Below are 17,596 nucleotides of genomic sequence, written 5' to 3'. Positions count from 1 at the left end.
GTCAGACAGACGTTTCAGACAGTATCCGCTGTCTTTTATCAGTGACTAAGGATAGGACTGGGAAACCAGATTTTATACCAAAACGCTGAATGGCTATGTTAATGAGGTTAAGACAATTTAGGATGTCTTGACGTAGTCTTCACAAGAAGATTAATTCAAGACAAGGTTTATGCTAATAGTTCAATTAGCTGCTTTTTTTCAGTACAATAACTAAGTGTTGTTCGTCCGGGGGTGGGGGGGGTGGATTGTAGTACCAGGGACACTCATTCAATCTCGAATCCACGGACATCCTAGATCGTGAATCCCGCTGGTTCAAACGAGGAGTTAGAGAAGCAATATATGAGAGAATATACAATCCCGCCCTCAACAGGAAAGGGGGTCTACGCGTTGAACTTTCAGGCACTTGAGATAAGGTACTACCCACCACCTCCCACCCCCGGACGAACAACATTTAGTTACTGTACTAAAAAGACAGTAGCTAATTGAACTATTAGCATAAACCTTGTCTTGAATTAATCTTGTTGTAAAGACTACGTCAAGACATCCTATATTGTCTTAACCTCACCATCATAGCCATTCAGAGTTTTGGTATAAAATCTGGTTTCCCAGCCCTATCCTTAGTCACTGACGAAAGATTGCGGATACTGTCTGAAACGTCTGACCGTTTTTAAATGTTATCCAGTGGCTTGAGTAACTTTTTTTGTCTAACCTGGATGTCTAACCTCCAACAACCTAACTAAAGATCGCCTTACGTTTGTATGGCGATAGTTAAAGGTCTTCTCACCATGCTAAAAAGAAGGAAAAAAACTACTGTAACAGTACTTTGGTCACGCCACCAGAACATCTCAACCCTGCAGGGAAACTCTATTGCACCAGAGGCGGGGAAGGCCACGCAGCAGACGGGAACACGACTGGACAGGCGTAAACTATCAGACTGTACAAAGAGGGCTGTGGACAGGACAGGATGGAGGAAGCTTGGGCTGAAACCTAGCATGGTTCCCGACCCTCAATCTGCGAATAAGACAAGGTCTTGAACAGGCCCTCGAGCTCCAGATAGTAAACTCACCTAGCAGCTGCCTCACTTGAGCTTTGAGACGTCTCTGATCCGCTGGTAGCTTGGCCGGTTGAGCTTGATTGTTCCGACTTTGACTCTTGGTCATGCCACCAGCTGCTGGACTTGGTCTGGGTCTGCTGGGCGGAGTAGGTGCTGAAAAGTTGCTTGAGGTCGGCCTGCGCTGCGTTCACAAAGGTCTGCAGAGAGTCTTCAAAACTTGCCTCCTTGGTTTTGATGATCTTGAGTTGTCCTCCAAACTTCGCTGAAGTGATGTAATGAGTCCCCCATCGCAGAATGAATATTTCTGACAGAACACATTGCGTTAGACAGGTGTTGATGAAGGTATCAGTCTTGTGAGCTCCATCAAAAATTAACAGGTAATATCCTTGAGCTAACCAAATTCAGTTTCTGTATAGTCATAAAAAAGAACGAGGCCAGTTAGTTACTTACGAAATTCCTTGTCTGCCCCTATGGCAAAATACGTTCCCGGTAGATGCAGGAAGTCACGCAGAAATGCCAGGTTCAAATTCTCAGGACCAACGAAGTCCAGGAAAATTTCGTACCTAGTGAGGATATAGGATAGAACTTTAATTTGGGGTAGATTCTGCTTTATATTGCAAAACAAATGTTAGGTTATTAAAGGAAATAATGATATTGACTCAATGGCTGCAAGGCGTTTCTGAGGTAAGAGTTAGAATCTAAGGTTGTGGTTCCACATCCCTAACCTGGCCCCAATGCTGCACTTTTCTTCACCCGACTTAGGTGAAAATGAATCCTTAGCTTCGGTAAGAAAGGTCTCTCGGATGAGGGAAAGGTTGAGGTCCCATGTTCTAGGAGAGCCAAACCTCGAGTGTTTTTTTTTTACCAATCATCGAAAAGAGTAGAGGTAAATGCCGGTGTTGTGGTTCAACGTTCTTCAAACCCTACAGTTTAGTCTCCATGTGACATTTTGAAAAGGTAATACTCACCTGTTATGCCATACCTTCCACAAAAGAGGTTAATTTCTAGTCTCTACCAGACTAACTACGCCGGCTATTGGGAGAATATTTGCCAGAGTTTCACTTGCAGGCTCACGGGTGAAATGTGATCTTCACCATGGGGTGACTTTACTGGCTAATTATTCCTTTTTCTGTCGGATAGACCTCTTTCCAGTTACGGTGGCCATTTTTAATTTCCGGGGGTCAGCTGGGGGTCATGCACCAAAGTGAGGCTGGGTGTGTGTGGCCTGTGATATGCCTATAGGAAACATAAAGGTATGCCATATTTTGGTGGTTGATTTTGCCCCTCTATGGTGAATTACTGTGGCACATGTGCCAGTCATGTGAAGAAAATATTGTTGTGGACAGTTGGACTTGATTTTTGCTAAATTCTAGGTCATTTTTCACATTTTTTTGACGGGTGAATTCAGAACATTTAGTATCAATGCTTATCTTACCCATTTAAACTTTGCATAGATTGAACCGCGTGAAATCCTACCATGTTGACTGGATGTTTGGCTAAATTTCAATTTCTTTTTTACAGCTTTTGACGCGCGACTTGGGAACATTTAACATCATTGTTTACTTTGCATGGCATTAAACCGAGGTATGCTATAATAGCTGATCACTAGTAGGATTAAACCCTTAAAAAACATGAAAATACCCAGCTGGCATCCTTGTGGGTAGAAACTTAGTTTGTAGATAGATATTTTCTGGATGCCAAGATCCATTCAACTACAAACTAAGCTCCATGGGGAGGGCAGGACTCAGTGGGAAAGGCAAGGTACGTATCTGTACCGAGTGCGCACCTTGCTTACCACTATACCAGTTTGCCCCGATGATATTAGGTTATACCGACATAAGCTTACTCAAAAAGTTGATGCAGATCACTGTGGGCTGAAATTTGGAATATTTTTTTCTTTTAAATTGAGAATTTCTGCATTTCTAAGATCGGCATGGCAAAAATCTTAATTCAACCACTGTATGAAGGCCTGGTGCACGTGCAAGCTGGATCGACCCACACACCAGGTGTTTATGCCTAACAAAACATGCACATGCTGGTTTGAGATTAGTGTGGGTAGAAAATTACTACACTTCTCGTGGTAATTAAGCAAATTATGGTCTGAGATCTTTGTAGATAGAAATTTAACAGTATGCAAGTGGTTTTATTTCAGGGGGCAAAGTGTTATAAACAAAGAGCGGGCTAGAGTGAAATATATCATAGAAACCACCGACTACCGCCAACACAGGCACAGATGATAGAATTATGAAGACACTGAAAGCTTAGAACAACCAACCAACTTTCATTTCTTCCAAGTTCAAACCAAGATCAACCAGATGTCGTTGCACGTTTTTGTGTGATTTCATGCGGTCCAACCTATGCCAAGTACAAATTGGGAATATAACCACTGACACCAATTGTTATGAATTCATCCGTCAAAAAGTAGAGTCGATTCCACATTACCGAGAGGGTGTTTGTTGCCTTTTGTTCTAACATTTACAAAACCTTTGTAACAATCTATGTGAGATAAGGAACTGGTAAGAACAATTTCCAACATTCATTTGATGTTCTAAATATTTTCTGCTGTGTTCCAACAGGTTAAACAAATTTCCAACATTGAACACATTATTTGTATTAGTTTCTAAACTGTTGCAACATAGATTGATCATTTGTTTGAACATTCTACAAAAATGGTATAACTGGGTCAGTGGGCTGGGAACAGGCCAATTCACACATCCCTTCAAAGTATAGCGGATTAGGCCTAGGTGCCATACATAGACACCTCAAAACAAAAGAGTTGCCAGTGTCCAGACGTGAAATCTAAAAATATACAGAGGCAGACAATAGAGCGTGATTAGCACCTACTTTTATGGGGGCAATAACCCAAATCTACCATTTTGAGAATGATACAAAATGGTGGAACATGTTCCAACAGTGAAACAATCACACAGATGTTTGAAAATTGTTCTAAATAAAGAGATATTTGTGCAAATACTTTCATACTATTTCCAAAATATATAGATGAGTTCAGACATGTTCAAACTTTCATTTCTAACTGTTTGAACAGTCTGGAATTATTTTGACTGAAATAGTCTTTTCTCTAAAATTGTTCAAACTTATTAGCAATATCATCTGAAAACCCTCACGGTGACATGGAATTGACTCTATGAAAAATGAATAAGAATTTAGCCAAAATCAAGTCCAAATATCCACAACAATATATTCTACAATGACTGGCACATGTACCACTGTGACAGTATTTCAATCTAGAGGGGAAACTCAAGATGGCATACATATATATTGTGACATATAGGCTCACATCATGATGATAGAGTTACGAGGAAAAGTTTGGAACAACCACCAAACTTTAATTTCTGAAAGGACTGAAAAGCGGTGAAGATGAAGATGATGATGATGATGAAGAGGGCCTGGTGGAGGCTAGTTAGTTTCAATAAGACGACAAATTCCTACCTGAAGACGTTTAATTCCATCATAGCCATGAACGTCCTAGTGGCGGTCTCGGTAAGTTGAGCGCTTGCTTGTGAGTTGGCCTGGAGATTAGACGTTTGCTGATCGCTACCGACCTGCGCTGAGCTCCCTCCTCCTACAGAAAAGAGCAGCCCGAAGGCGCCCCCGCCTGCTCCGTGACCTGACGCCTTGTTCATTTCTCCCTGGAACATGGCTTTAGCAGACGTCACGGCAGACTTGTCCTCCAGGTAGTGTCGGTATTCGTCCATAGAACTGAAGGCAGAGGTCTCGGCTGCCGTCTCGTAGATCCCTTGTACGGTCATGATGTCAGGCACGTGGTACTCTTTGTATCTGAAACGGCGTACAGAGACATATTTTCGTCATTCAAGCATTGGAAAAAGCGGACCGGACGTACACAGTATGAGTGATAAAACTCCTCAGAGAAAGAAGAACCATTCACATTGCCAAGGCTTTCAAGTAAAGAAAACTTGAAAGGAAACATGCAAAAAGGATGACGCAGTATGTAGCACCAAAGGAGAGGCCAGAAATGCTGTCATGTAGATGTGTTTTGATGATTTGACTTGATTTGATTTGATTTATTCGACTGTGAAAAAATACAGCCAGGGCTACCAAACTAGCCGAAGGCTATTACAAAAGGTTAGCCCTGGGAACAGTATTCAAAGTTCAATACAAGCGTTCACAAAGCACGTCAAACACACACATAGAGGCGTACACAAAACACAAAGTAAAAATACATAGAAGAAACAAAATTAACAAAAACCATCACAAGACTGAAGCGCATATGAAAAAAATGCACGAGACTAAGCTATATATAAAATCGTTAACAATGCCAAGACAAAACTTAGGTTCATATTACGTACTAGGTTACTTAGATAATACAATATGTCATCTAATATTTGTGGTAGGTCAGCCATTATTTACGGATTTCTTCGATAGAATTCCTTCGCGCTGGTCTCCAACTATCGAACCACTGACATTCTCATTCAATGAAACTACCAGTATACAGTACTAGGTCAGCCAGGCCGCCAGCAATTACAACGTGAGCATGTTTTTAAAGATCCTGATTTTCGAAGCAGATGTTTTTGGTCGAAATGTTAGTACCAGATTAAAGTTTTATTATGTTAACTTCCCCTTCAGCAAAGTTGTTGATGTTTATACAATATGAAGCAAGGAGGTTAAATACACTTCCTTGATAAGAAGTGAAAGTCCCCACCCCTGCAGTCCCTCGCATGCCCGCTGGATGAGGCTCTTTTTCCTGGAGCCGGTCGAGTATTCACCTCGGCCGTCAAACCCAGTTCCCAGGAAAGTCGCTCCGTCAATGATGTTCTATGATTAAAATGGGAAACAAAACTTTCATTTCAAAAGTTCCTTCATATTGAATATGAAATATGTTAAGCTTTGATCAAAATTGATCAGCCCCACTATAATCTTTAGTCCTTAAACATTTAAACCTAAAAAATCTGTTTACACCAATGATAGCTATTTTTTGTTAAACTTACCTTCTCATATCACCTTACAACACGTCTATAAGCTGGAAAGAACAACTCAGAAATATATGTACGGATAGCACAGGCCTATATCGATAAATGAACTTACAGCACAAGCCTCTAACGGGACGAAAGCGTCGTAACACGGGTCTCCTATCTCATACCCGGTACCGAAGCATCCGTTCATCAGCATGGGCCCAACGCCCATTGGGTAGATTGCCGGCGACATGCCGTCAGAACTGTCATCGTTGCCATCGTCACTGTGAAAACAAAAGGAGAACAATTCGTACCGAGACGGGGGACGGTACCGGCCTCTATTAATCACTCATATCAAATAACTATCTATTTGTCCATTGGTTCACAACTAGAGGTAGGGCTACCGATCACTTTAATTTTCGTTTGTATTTACCTTTGATTATATATGGTCTCCATTCTTTCCCGTACAGGCCTAGGTTTAACTTTACTTAAAACTTAATGCATACATTTACTAGCCTGGAATCCATCCTATTTAGCTTCCGGCCGCTACCCTAGCTCCGCTGCGCTACAGCGGAGCTTGGGTAGCGGACGGAAGTTAAATAGGCTGGACTCCAGTCTATACATTTACAGTCTGAAACAGAAATCATTTGCGACTACCAACCTGTCATCTTCTCTGTCAACTTCCATGCGGAGTTCGTATCCAGCCGGTGAGTACGTGTCTCCTGTGTTCAAGCCTCTGCTGTGGATCACCTTTACTCTGGCCTACAGGCAAAATTATGTCAATGAATTGGATTTATATAAAGTAGCTACCACTAACATTCCTCCACCCGTTTACGTCTATCCGCAACTTTGAAAAACAGTGAGTTTGGACACACAATGCAAAAGTAACTCAAGTAATTGAATCGATTTTGTAAAAGGCCAGACTTCTCAGGTAGCACCGCCTATTCAAGCTGCAATGTAGAGGCTACTTGAAATGTCTTCTTACAAAATCTCGCCATGTTCCTCAGTTACTTTTGATTTTGTCAAATTATAACCTTCATTGACGTAGTGTGTTTAGCAGCCGCCCATCCACCAGTTATTCACAGTTTAGATATCCAGGAGTGCACCATATTTGGTGCCGTTGTATTGGAGATCACGGATTTTTTCAGGGTGGTACATGTGGGCTGGCGGAATTATGTAACTAAGTGGTTTTATACAATGCCCTAGTAAAACCCTAAAGCTGCCAGTCACGGTTTAAACAGGGATGCAGAAACATGCCTTGTGTGCCGAGCCCGCTTGCAACCGGGATAGGGTATTCCCCAAAAGAAAACAGCTTTGCGTGCTCGAAGCCCGGAAGTTAGGGGACTTAGCGCCGCCGTTGTTTCGCGGGTTTCTTGAGAGGGGGTCAGGGGTCAAAGATTTTAGATTTTTACTTGGCTGAAAAGATGCATATATGGTAGGTTAAGGGTTAAGAAGCACCACGATTCCCTTCAGGATAAGCAGTTAATCTTCAGACTCATTTCCATATTAGTCGAATTACGACGCCTTTGTAGTATTTGACGTTGTTCGGGACTATGAATCCCTCTGATAACGTCACTTGTACAGTAGTCTATGATAACATCTTCCTCCCACCTCTTCCACACCGCCACCAAGGCCCGCTAGGAGGTCTCCGCCCCTGGATAAAACCTTGTCGAACTCCTCGTCGGCCTTGTCGAACTGCCCGGAGAAGTAGTCCTCCAGGGATCCTATGACCTTCTCCTGGTGGTTCTCCACGACTCCCTCCGCGATCCTGTCCCCGAGCGCGTCCACCACCTTCCCGCCCACATCAGCGGCCGCGTCCGCCACAAAGGCCGGGACGGCCCGCTTCGCGCGGTGGTGCTCCTTCAGGGCTGCAAATTAATGATTATTGTATCACTGCACGGAATTCAGGAAGCCTATAGTACTTATGGACACCACCTATGAATATATATATAATAACTGAAATATCTCATTTTACAACACCTTTATATAGAAGAAGAATAACTATATTTCGCGACAATATAGCTCCAAGTTTGACTTGCCTGGCAAGTATTGAATAGTGACAATGGTAATGAAGTTTATTGCATAGTCATGCCCAACAGAGGGATAAATGCATTAAAATATCGAAACAATACTAAGAAAACTATGCCATGCTTTAACTATGATTTACACGCTTCTTCTTGAAACATTTGTAGACAAATTCGCATCGTTCTTAGCTGTTGACATTACATGTGCGAACATTTCCTTCTCTGTTAAATGTGCACAATGTCTAGCAATATGGCACTAACAAGAGAATTGCGTATATCTTTATGAAGAGGGCATTCCATAACAAAGTGTACTTCATTTTCTATATAGTTTCATTACAAAATATACATAGTCTATTACTAGGAGGAGTCTGGTTATATCTATATACATAGTCTATTACTAGGAGGAGTCTGGTTATATCTATATACATAGTCTATTACTAGGAGGAGTCTGGTTATATCTACCAGCTTCAATTTGAAGTAGGTGATCGCTAATCCTTAGCTTAGTCATGGTGCAGCGAGGGTCAAAGCTTTGTTATATCAAGGTATGTCTCTTTTTCATATGTATGTTTAAATGTTTTGTAAGCTTGTTACCTCGGTTCTCTTTTTTGCATTTTTTGCCACTGGAGTTCAGTTCTGAGTAAAAACTTTCAACATAGATATCTTTTAGTCTTTGTTTTACTTCAGACTGAGCGGATGATGTGTTACTGTCCCTGTTAAGTAGAAGGTAGGCAAAGCCTGACTCCTCAAGGATTCTACGAACAGAGGACATCCAACATGGTAACTTGCGTCGGTGCATGTCTTGTTGAACTAGAAATGATTCAAACAGAAGACTGTTTGTGGGTACTTCTCTAGCTAGCCTTTTGTAGTACGAGTAAAGTCTAATATATAGAAAGTTTCATTGCAAGTTCATGCCCGTGGGCTAATTGCAAATAAACTACGCACATAAGCTATGATGAACTACGCACAAAAAGTTTGGAAACTTTACTTTGGTTGATCATATTTCCGTTGTTTCTTGATCAATTTCAATGCATTATATATCGTTGGAAAGCATGTGTAATTTCCTTTCCTATGATACCCAACTCATTATAATTGCAATCTCATGGAGCGAGCACCAGGCCTGCTTACGCGAGTGGGTTGTAGAAAAAAAGTGCCCAAATTTCCATGCTAGTGTCAAACACTCAGCGCAGCGCCAAACCCATTTGAAGACCTGAGAAACCGATAGTCCAATGACGCGGCTCCATTTTCCACGTGACCTTGTTGTTTTCGTGGGGTCAGAAGACCGCGCGAAATTTTCACATGGATGCGCGTAGTGCCATTTTTCGTTGCAAGGTGTCTTCTATTGCCCTGTTTGGGTCCAGTTTTGAAAGAATCGCCATGGCAGCAGTTTTTAGCACCTACCCGTTACGAAGAACAGTGTGGCGGAATGGGGAGGAAATTCCCATAAAGACCGCAGAGAGATGACCTCTGCATCGTGCTCTACGTGTTCGGCGAAAGCCCTTCGAATCCCCCCCCCCCCCCTTGCAGACTGTTGTCGTTTGTGTGGAAAAGATCTTCGGATCAATAGCCAGCTGAAGAACATGAGGAAAATTTTTGACATGCCGATGACGTCATTAACGACGTCAGGCGGGGAGAAGCCACCCGAGAATCCCATCTTTCAGCGGCTAGTTGATGTCGGTGTCATCCTTCACAAAAGGAGGGATGCCTCCGAGCGATTACGTTTGAAGTGTACCGGTGAAATCGTGAAGGCGAAGAAAGGCCATGATCTTATACAGAAGTGGAGAGCAGTAGACGACCACGAGAGGCAACCATCAGATATCCAGAAAACGCCAGAAAGACAAGAAAAGCGGGCGAGAGAGGCGACCCCCTCCAAGACACCGAGGGCGGTAAAAAAGAGACTTAGTCAGACCAAGGGCAAGGAGGTTTTATATAGGCCTCCTTGGTCAGACTTCGCCTTCAAATCCACCCTTCGGCGGCTACTCAAAGGAAAAGTGATACAAAAATAAGGGTTTTCCTTTTCTTTCTTGTTTTAAACGTCTAGTTTGACTATATGCTGTAGAGAAAAAAGACCAATTTCTAGCCTGAATTCAATCAAGCCTCCTGTGACCGCTCGCCGCCCTGTAACCGCCTCGCAACCCAAGAGCTTGATGGCTAGGGCCGCTAACTCAAGGGAATCCTCCTTTCTAAATATGGATAATTTATGCAGCCGTCATCAGCCCACAGAGCTGCCTGCCCAGGCCAGACTCTAGTTGCTAAGGATCTATTGCTGTTGCTATCCAGTGATTGACAGCTGCAGATGTCTGATCTGCAGGTGGTAGGAAGAGAGTTTCACAGGCCGTTTCTCTGTACTTTGAATATTTTTTCGGCAGTCAAGTCTTTTCTTGTTGGATTTTCAAACTTGGTTTTTGATGTGGGAGAAACTGACATTGTCTGCCTCTAAAGGAACAGATAAACTAAGGAGGTTTAAACTCCCTTCTAACCGGCTTGGATACATCTCATTTCTCACCCTCCCAACATCTGGATCTCATTTCCCGTCCCTTCTTCCCCGTCTGCCTGTGGTGCCAGGTGAAACAGCTAACAGACAGGCTAACTAGGTGGTTTCTCTGGCAATGGGAGCCTAGCTGAAATCCTGCCCTATGATTGGTGTTACCATTTTTGATAACAGTTCTTCCGACTTAGAGCAACCAGAGCACAAACTCCGCGGGGAGGGGAGAGAAACCCCCGGACAGCTTGAGTTTGCGTTATACAGACTAACAAATTTCCACCCCGTCGAAATTGTTTACGTTAGTAAATCTTGAAATTCTGTAGCCTGGAATTCGCCCCACCCCTCCCCAGATCTGTTCATAACACACGGCAAGTACACATGTTGATATTGCTCAAAGCCTCAAACCGAGACCGCACAAAATTGTTTTCAAGTCACCGGAGTCTTAGCCGTATATTTTGATGACTGCATTAGAAATATAGTAAAGGACTAGTGGATCACAAACTTTCTGTCCGGTTGTGTCCATGTCTCTACTCTACTCATTGACACATTGATATTCTAGTCTTGCTTGCTTACTTGTTTATTTTTGCTTACTTATTAGATTGCCTTTGTGTTCAGAAAGAAAGTTCACTGGAGTCATATTCATATATTTTTGAGAGAGCTCCATGTATTGTACTTGTAGTGACCGCATGTGATGTATAGGATATAGGCTAGGACTAGTTCCAGGATATCTGGATGAAAGGACATTGTTATGATCATGTACTTGTTATTTTTGTGTGTCCATGTTAAATGATAAAACATACCAATGCTTACACATGTAGCTATGCCACCACATGTTTAACATCTTGCCAATATATCAATGTTACTCTGTGTTAGTTGTGGATTGGTATTTTGTATTAAATAGAGAAATGAATTTTTCCTATCACCATTGATGGAATAAATTAACATGTATGCTGTGTTATTATGGAGATCTTGTTTTCTAATTTATGGAAAGATGCAGTTTGTTTGTTTGTTGACGATGTGCAATATGTATACTTTCAGGTCACTGTGACTTATCCTTCAAGAGAAGGGGTCATAGCTAGAATTGTGGAGAATATCGCCAGAGGATAATTTAAGACAGCAGCAAGGATGATATTCACATGCGAGAGATTAGTAGAAGAGATAAAAAAGCAGTCACTGAACCTTCTGGAGGAAGAGCGTAAAACACTGACTGCCAAGACAAGTCACTTCATATTGAGAAAAAGTACAGAAGACATGATGAACTCCATGCTGACTTAAAGCGACTGTCACCATTCCTTACATCCATCCTCAGTACAGTATCTAACTAGAGTTCCACGAGCACATTATCTTCGCCAAATAATCCAGGCTTATTAGGGACAGTGAGTCCATTCCGAGTCACCGCGAGGGTTTCATAATAATATTTGTAATCATTTTGAAAAATTTCTAATAAAAGAATATCTGACTGACAATAGTTCTAAATTTTTCTAAAAGATCAAATACAAAAATATGAATTTATTTGAATTTAATTAGATAATTTAGAAATATTTTGAAAGTAACTGCACAAAAACCTCTTTATTTGTAATGATTTTCAAACATCTATGTGATTATTCAACTTTTAGAAATATTAACAGAAAATGGTAGAAAATGGTTAACAATGGTAGAATGGTGATTGCCCCCATAAAAGTAGGTGCTAATCTGGCCCTTCTGTCTGCCTTTGTACATCTTTAGACTTCACTGCTTGGTCCTTTGTGGAAAGCATTCTTCCCTAAACTTCGTAATGATGTGTGACTATTTATAGAGATGTTACAAATAATGGTAGAAAATGGTAAGAAATTGTAAATAATTGTAAATAATGGTAGAATGCTGTTACCATTATTTAGAAACCATTGTAAATATCATATTCTACATCATGAATATTTCTAAAGTTGTAGAAAACTTAAGAAATATTTATAAAGTTGAAATCACATTCAAAATATTTCAAAAGTATCAAATCTCTTACACAAATAATAACAATAACTTGAAAATAGTTCTAAATTATGACAATAACAACCCTCGCGGTGACTTGGAATGGACTCTATTTATCTACGCGCTTTAATATCACCCCCTGAAAATTTGATCATACACCATGCCATTTGGAAGTTATGAGGGGGGGGAGTCTAGAGAGGGTTAAAATCATTTGGTGGTACAGGACTAGTATACAATGTCAGTGGTCATGAAAAAATCTGAGTATATTGATATGTGGGCAGTGTCGTAAGTTAAAAGTGATGATCAAATGGTACAGTCAATATATATGAATAGACTAAATCGTTATTCCATATGACCAACGTGCTTTGGACAAAAATGCCTAAACTAACATGTGAAAAAAACAGCCGGACCCACACCTCTGCTTTGAGAGCAGTGCTGTGATCTATTTGTTTATTTGACCTGCTTTTCCCAGGCCATCTGTTTATAAGACCTGTTTACGGGGACACCGTCACATGTTTCAGAGTCCCAACAGCAAACGTTCCTTACTAATTATGCCAATTAGATCCTGATTTGCATAAGTAGTCGTTGATTATGTAAAGCACCATCTGAGGTATCTAAATACCAAACGTCACGAGGATCTGTCGACCCGTTCTCAAGTTATTCATGTCCGAAGGTTTAAAAAAACCCACTGCAGTTCCAAAGAAGCCGCTAGGGGGCCCAAACTCACACAACTTACTTCCTGTGGCATGAACTATCTATTACAGAAAAATCATTACCATAGCACTTGCAGAAAATATGCCCTAACATTTTGAAGCTCGGCTGCAGTACCTTAGGTACCCGCTAGAAGGCCCATTATCGAACTTGACCTTAATGTCACAAAACCACATATGTGCGAGTGCAGCAGTCGACATACGAGGCCGGAATAATCACCTCTCAGCATTTGCCCAATACAACAACGCGGTTCTGCAGTATGGAGGGGCAAAGACAGCTGTCTTCATTCGATTGTGTCAAATCGGCATCCGTACAACACAAGAAAATGCACGTATGGAGCAGAAAGAGTTGGCTAGCACATGTGGAAGGGATTTACAAGCCATGAAGATGAGGTTGGTGGCTTATGCTGTGGAAAAGATGAAAGCATGTGCTGCAGATGAGAGGATGAAAACACATCCTGGAGGTGGGAAGACGGACACACATCCTGAAGATGGGAAGACGGACACACATGCTGAAGATGGGAAGACGGACACACATGCTTGAGAGGGGAAGACGGACACACATGCTGGAGATGGGAAGATGGACACACATCCTGGAGGTGGGAAGACGGACACACATGCTGAAGATGGGAAGACGGACACACATGCTGAAGATGGGAAGACGGACACACATGCTTGAGAGGGGAAGACGGACACACATGCTGGAGATGGGAAGATGGACACACATCCTGGAGGTGGGAAGACGGACACACATGCTGAAGATGGGAAGACGGACACACATGCTGAAGATGGGAAGACGGACACACATGCTGAAGATGGGAAGACGGACACACATACTGAAGATGGGAAGACGAACACACATGCTGAAGATGGGAAGACGGACACACATACTGAAGATGGGAAGACGAACACACATGCTGAAGATGGGAAGACGGACACACATGCTGAAGATGGGAAGACGGACACACATCCTGGAGATGGGAAGACGGACACACATGCTGAAGATGGAAAGACGGACACACATGCTGAAGATGGGAAGACGGACACACATCCTGGAGATGGGAAGACGGACACACATCCTGGAGATGGGAAGACGGACACACATACTGAAGATGGGAAGACGAACACACATGCTGAAGATGGGAAGACGGACACACATGCTGAAGATGGGAAGACGGACACACATCCTGGAGATGGGAAGACGGACACACATGCTGAAGATGGAAAGACGGACACACATGCTGAAGATGGGAAGACGAACACATATGCTGAAGATGGGAAGACGGACACACATGCTGAAGATGGGAAGACGAACACACATGCTGAAGATGGGAAGACGGACACACATGCTGGAGATGGAAAGACGGACAGCTCTGATTGCACACACATGTGCAAAAACTTGAATAAGCTTACTGTCACAAGTGAAAATTTTAGTGATCTTGCAGTAGGCTTCTTGGCTCCTCCAATAGAACTTGAATCCACTCCACCACCAACCTACGGTATTATTCTCGACAACCTCGACTTTCACAAACAAACATCATCAGTCAGAAACGAACCGACCCACCACATTGGTGTTCAGGATCGCATCTCTACCCATCATCTTACAAACAATGAACCCACTAAGCCCCTCCCCCTCTTCCAAATAGGAGACTGTCTTCCCACACCAGAAATTGAAGCTTACATGCGTAATGAATTCATAACCTGGATAGCAGAATAATCACACAGCACATTCCAGCTTTCAAAAACTTAGCACCTGTTATAATTTACCATATACCACACGAGTATTCAGAGACCATGTCAGAGCCGTCAACTGAGGTGAGCTTCATATAATATTGCTTGAATGTGAAAGTCTTGGAAGTTGTTGCAGTCAATCATGCTAAATCAATGATTCATATTAAACTTTATGTGCATACATTTATTGACGATGATCAAATGAATTGTCTTCCCATCGCTTTGTATCCCTCCACCTCTGCATCTTCCTGAACTCTCATATTAATACCTGCTAGGTACACTTAAGATTGTTATGAATCCTAATTTGTGAACAATTCATAGCTTGTCATGTTTTGATGGTGTATATAATAATCTCTGGCCATTTGCGTATGCTGAGTATGTTCAATATAGCACTTTTTGTTCACAAGTTCTTGTGCATTTTAAGTTTCCACTTGGGCTGCTTTTCAGGAACGAGAGTATCAGCTCGGATCACGTTGACATTCTACAACACATGCAGAGAGAGTAAGTGTGCTTACCTGTTACTAGCTACAATGCTTACCTTCAATTAGTCTATTGTTGTTAGGTCTTGAGGTATTAGCTGTTTGATCCATCCTCCAAGTCCATGTACACTTGCATCTCTCATCAGTCTTTGTATCCCTCCACCAAATGGTTAAGCACTCTATATTTTTTCCCAAACCAAACCTTTTTTATTATCCTTTGTGGATTGATTCCAGCAAGCAATTCTATCACATTATGTCTATTGAGCCAGCGGTCAGTACTGAGGATGGCACTCAGGCTACATCTTTCCAACAATTTTCATAAAAATAGTCCCGACTGACTGATGTCCAGGCAGATGGGGGACTTGTTTTTTTATTATATGGTTTGCACATATCTTTAATGTTCTCGATCTGCTTGGATATAGATCCAAAGCCTTGTACATTAAAAAAACTTAAATGATAGCACCAAGGAATGTCATTCTTCTCTTCAGGCAGAATCAATGATTCTCTGTGTATGCATGAATAAGTACACACAAGTAACAGTGTAGAAAATTAGTTTATTTCTTGTTTTGTCTTCAGATATGTCCCAAGAACACCAATGGGACTGCTCAGCGTTCCCGTCGGTGGAGACCGGTTGGCAGAAGGCATGGGTGTACAGTGGGCCTTTGGGAACGGCGAGACGCCTGAAGACAGGCTTGAGGGGTTGGACATCAAATTCGAAGACTGGCATGCCAAAAGGAATGCATTAGAATTTTGTCTTCTGGATCTACATTTCTGTATCTAGTAGGTAACTTTACAATATCAATGAAGGATTCAGAGGGTGGGAATGGAGTTTCACATGCTTCACCCGCACATGTACATGTCCTGTGACAGTGTGTACAGCATTTGTGGCCAGGTTCCACACTGATTGGGCTGTCTTCAAACAGACCATATAAAGCCTTACGGAGGCAGTCACTTGGACTTGTCTTCAGTAAACCCTTAACAGCCCTATCAACATTGATTAGCTGTACCCCATGGTAGGCAGTCACTTGGACTTGTCTTCAGTAAACCCTTAACAGCCTTATCAACATTGATTAGCTGTACCCATTGGTAGTACAATACTGCATTGATAGATGACCCACCACGGCCAGCTCTACCAACTTGCTGGAGTATACCTTCTGCATCCTCTGGTGGGCCGTACATTATCACATCCAATATATTTGGGGAGTTCAGTCCCATACTTAGAGAAGTAGTCGCAATCACAACTCTACAGTTGCCATCACCATTCAGTGAGGAAACAGCATACTGCTTGTATTTGGGCAGGGTGTTGGCCTGGTATATGCCACTGAAACAGTTTTTCACTCTGCATTCAGGGTCTCTATCCACCCAGGCATCTTATCCCAGCTCTGAAAGCAGGTAACGATGTACATGTTGATGATGATAGAAAGCCTTGACGCTGGGGCTTGGGAGGGGCTTAGACGAATGGGGCCAATCAGCGAGCTCGTTCAAAATCGAAACGAATATCTGACTAACAGCCGTGACGGATACGCGCAGGGTCAGTCTCCGTGGTTTGCAAGCGATTTCATTTTGAGCCAGCGGTCACTACGGAGGCTGGTACTCAGGCTAGTGACGTTATTACGTAATGCCTGTTTATACCTAAAATAATAATATTGTCCGCCATCTTAGATTTTGACCGATGATGTCATCAAATTAGCATAATTTATGAATAGTACATGAAAGTTATATTAAATTACATATTGTGTGTGTTATACATCTAGGAAACTAGTGTTGTTGAGCAAGAAAACATAAGTAACATCATCGTTTAAACCGAAATCAGTTATTTTTGCATAAAATGCCTTTCAGAAACCCGTTGCCATGGCAACACGAAAAATGATAAACTTATGCTATTATCATAATATTGTTGCCAACTAAATTTTAGGAAAAGTCACCGAGTTTGGTAGTCCTAGCATATGTCGTTCGGCAGTTATACGATGTCAAAGTTGGCGCGGGCACTTTAAGCCCCCCCCCCTCCCAGTCTGGATAGGGTTAAGGTGAAATGAATGCACATTATATCTTTATCATGTCCTTTAAGCATCCTTATATATATCGTAGAGATGAAACTTGTATAAAACTAACCGATATGTTCTCCAAGCAGAAGTTTCTGCCCTGGGGACTACTAGTGCCTCGATTTTTTTAAATCTCGGAGAATAGCTGACAATCCGAAAGGGTATTAGCCCTTTAAAGTAT

At 42.0% G+C, this 17,596-nt stretch overlaps 1 protein-coding gene and 1 long non-coding RNA gene across 3 annotated transcripts in view; one reads left to right on the top strand and one right to left on the bottom strand.

The window, feature by feature from the left end:
• Positions 1-17,596, bottom strand: part of LOC136448403 (uncharacterized) — a 37,736-nt gene that overhangs the window by 13,462 nt on the left and 6,678 nt on the right. For both annotated transcript variants that reach the window (XM_066447858.1, XM_066447859.1), the window contains exons 2-8: positions 7,597-7,853; positions 6,647-6,747; positions 6,119-6,269; positions 5,736-5,848; positions 4,505-4,852; positions 1,505-1,617; positions 1,067-1,358 (exon numbers count right to left, since the gene is read on the bottom strand). In XM_066447858.1, the coding sequence (XP_066303955.1) occupies positions 1,067-1,358; positions 1,505-1,617; positions 4,505-4,852; positions 5,736-5,848; positions 6,119-6,269; positions 6,647-6,747; positions 7,597-7,853 (1,375 nt within the window). The remainder of the gene's footprint in view (positions 1-1,066; positions 1,359-1,504; positions 1,618-4,504; positions 4,853-5,735; positions 5,849-6,118; positions 6,270-6,646; positions 6,748-7,596; positions 7,854-17,596) is intronic.
• LOC136449057 (uncharacterized) lies at positions 8,375-16,174 on the top strand. Its single transcript, XR_010757973.1, has 3 exons — positions 8,375-8,486; positions 15,342-15,395; positions 15,950-16,174. It is a non-coding gene; the product is annotated as an uncharacterized lncRNA (long non-coding RNA).

Source organism: Branchiostoma lanceolatum, chromosome 14, assembly GCF_035083965.1.
Source record: "Branchiostoma lanceolatum isolate klBraLanc5 chromosome 14, klBraLanc5.hap2, whole genome shotgun sequence".
Classification (NCBI taxonomy): domain Eukaryota; kingdom Metazoa; phylum Chordata; class Leptocardii; order Amphioxiformes; family Branchiostomatidae; genus Branchiostoma; species Branchiostoma lanceolatum.
This window is presented reverse-complemented; position numbering and strand designations above follow the sequence as displayed.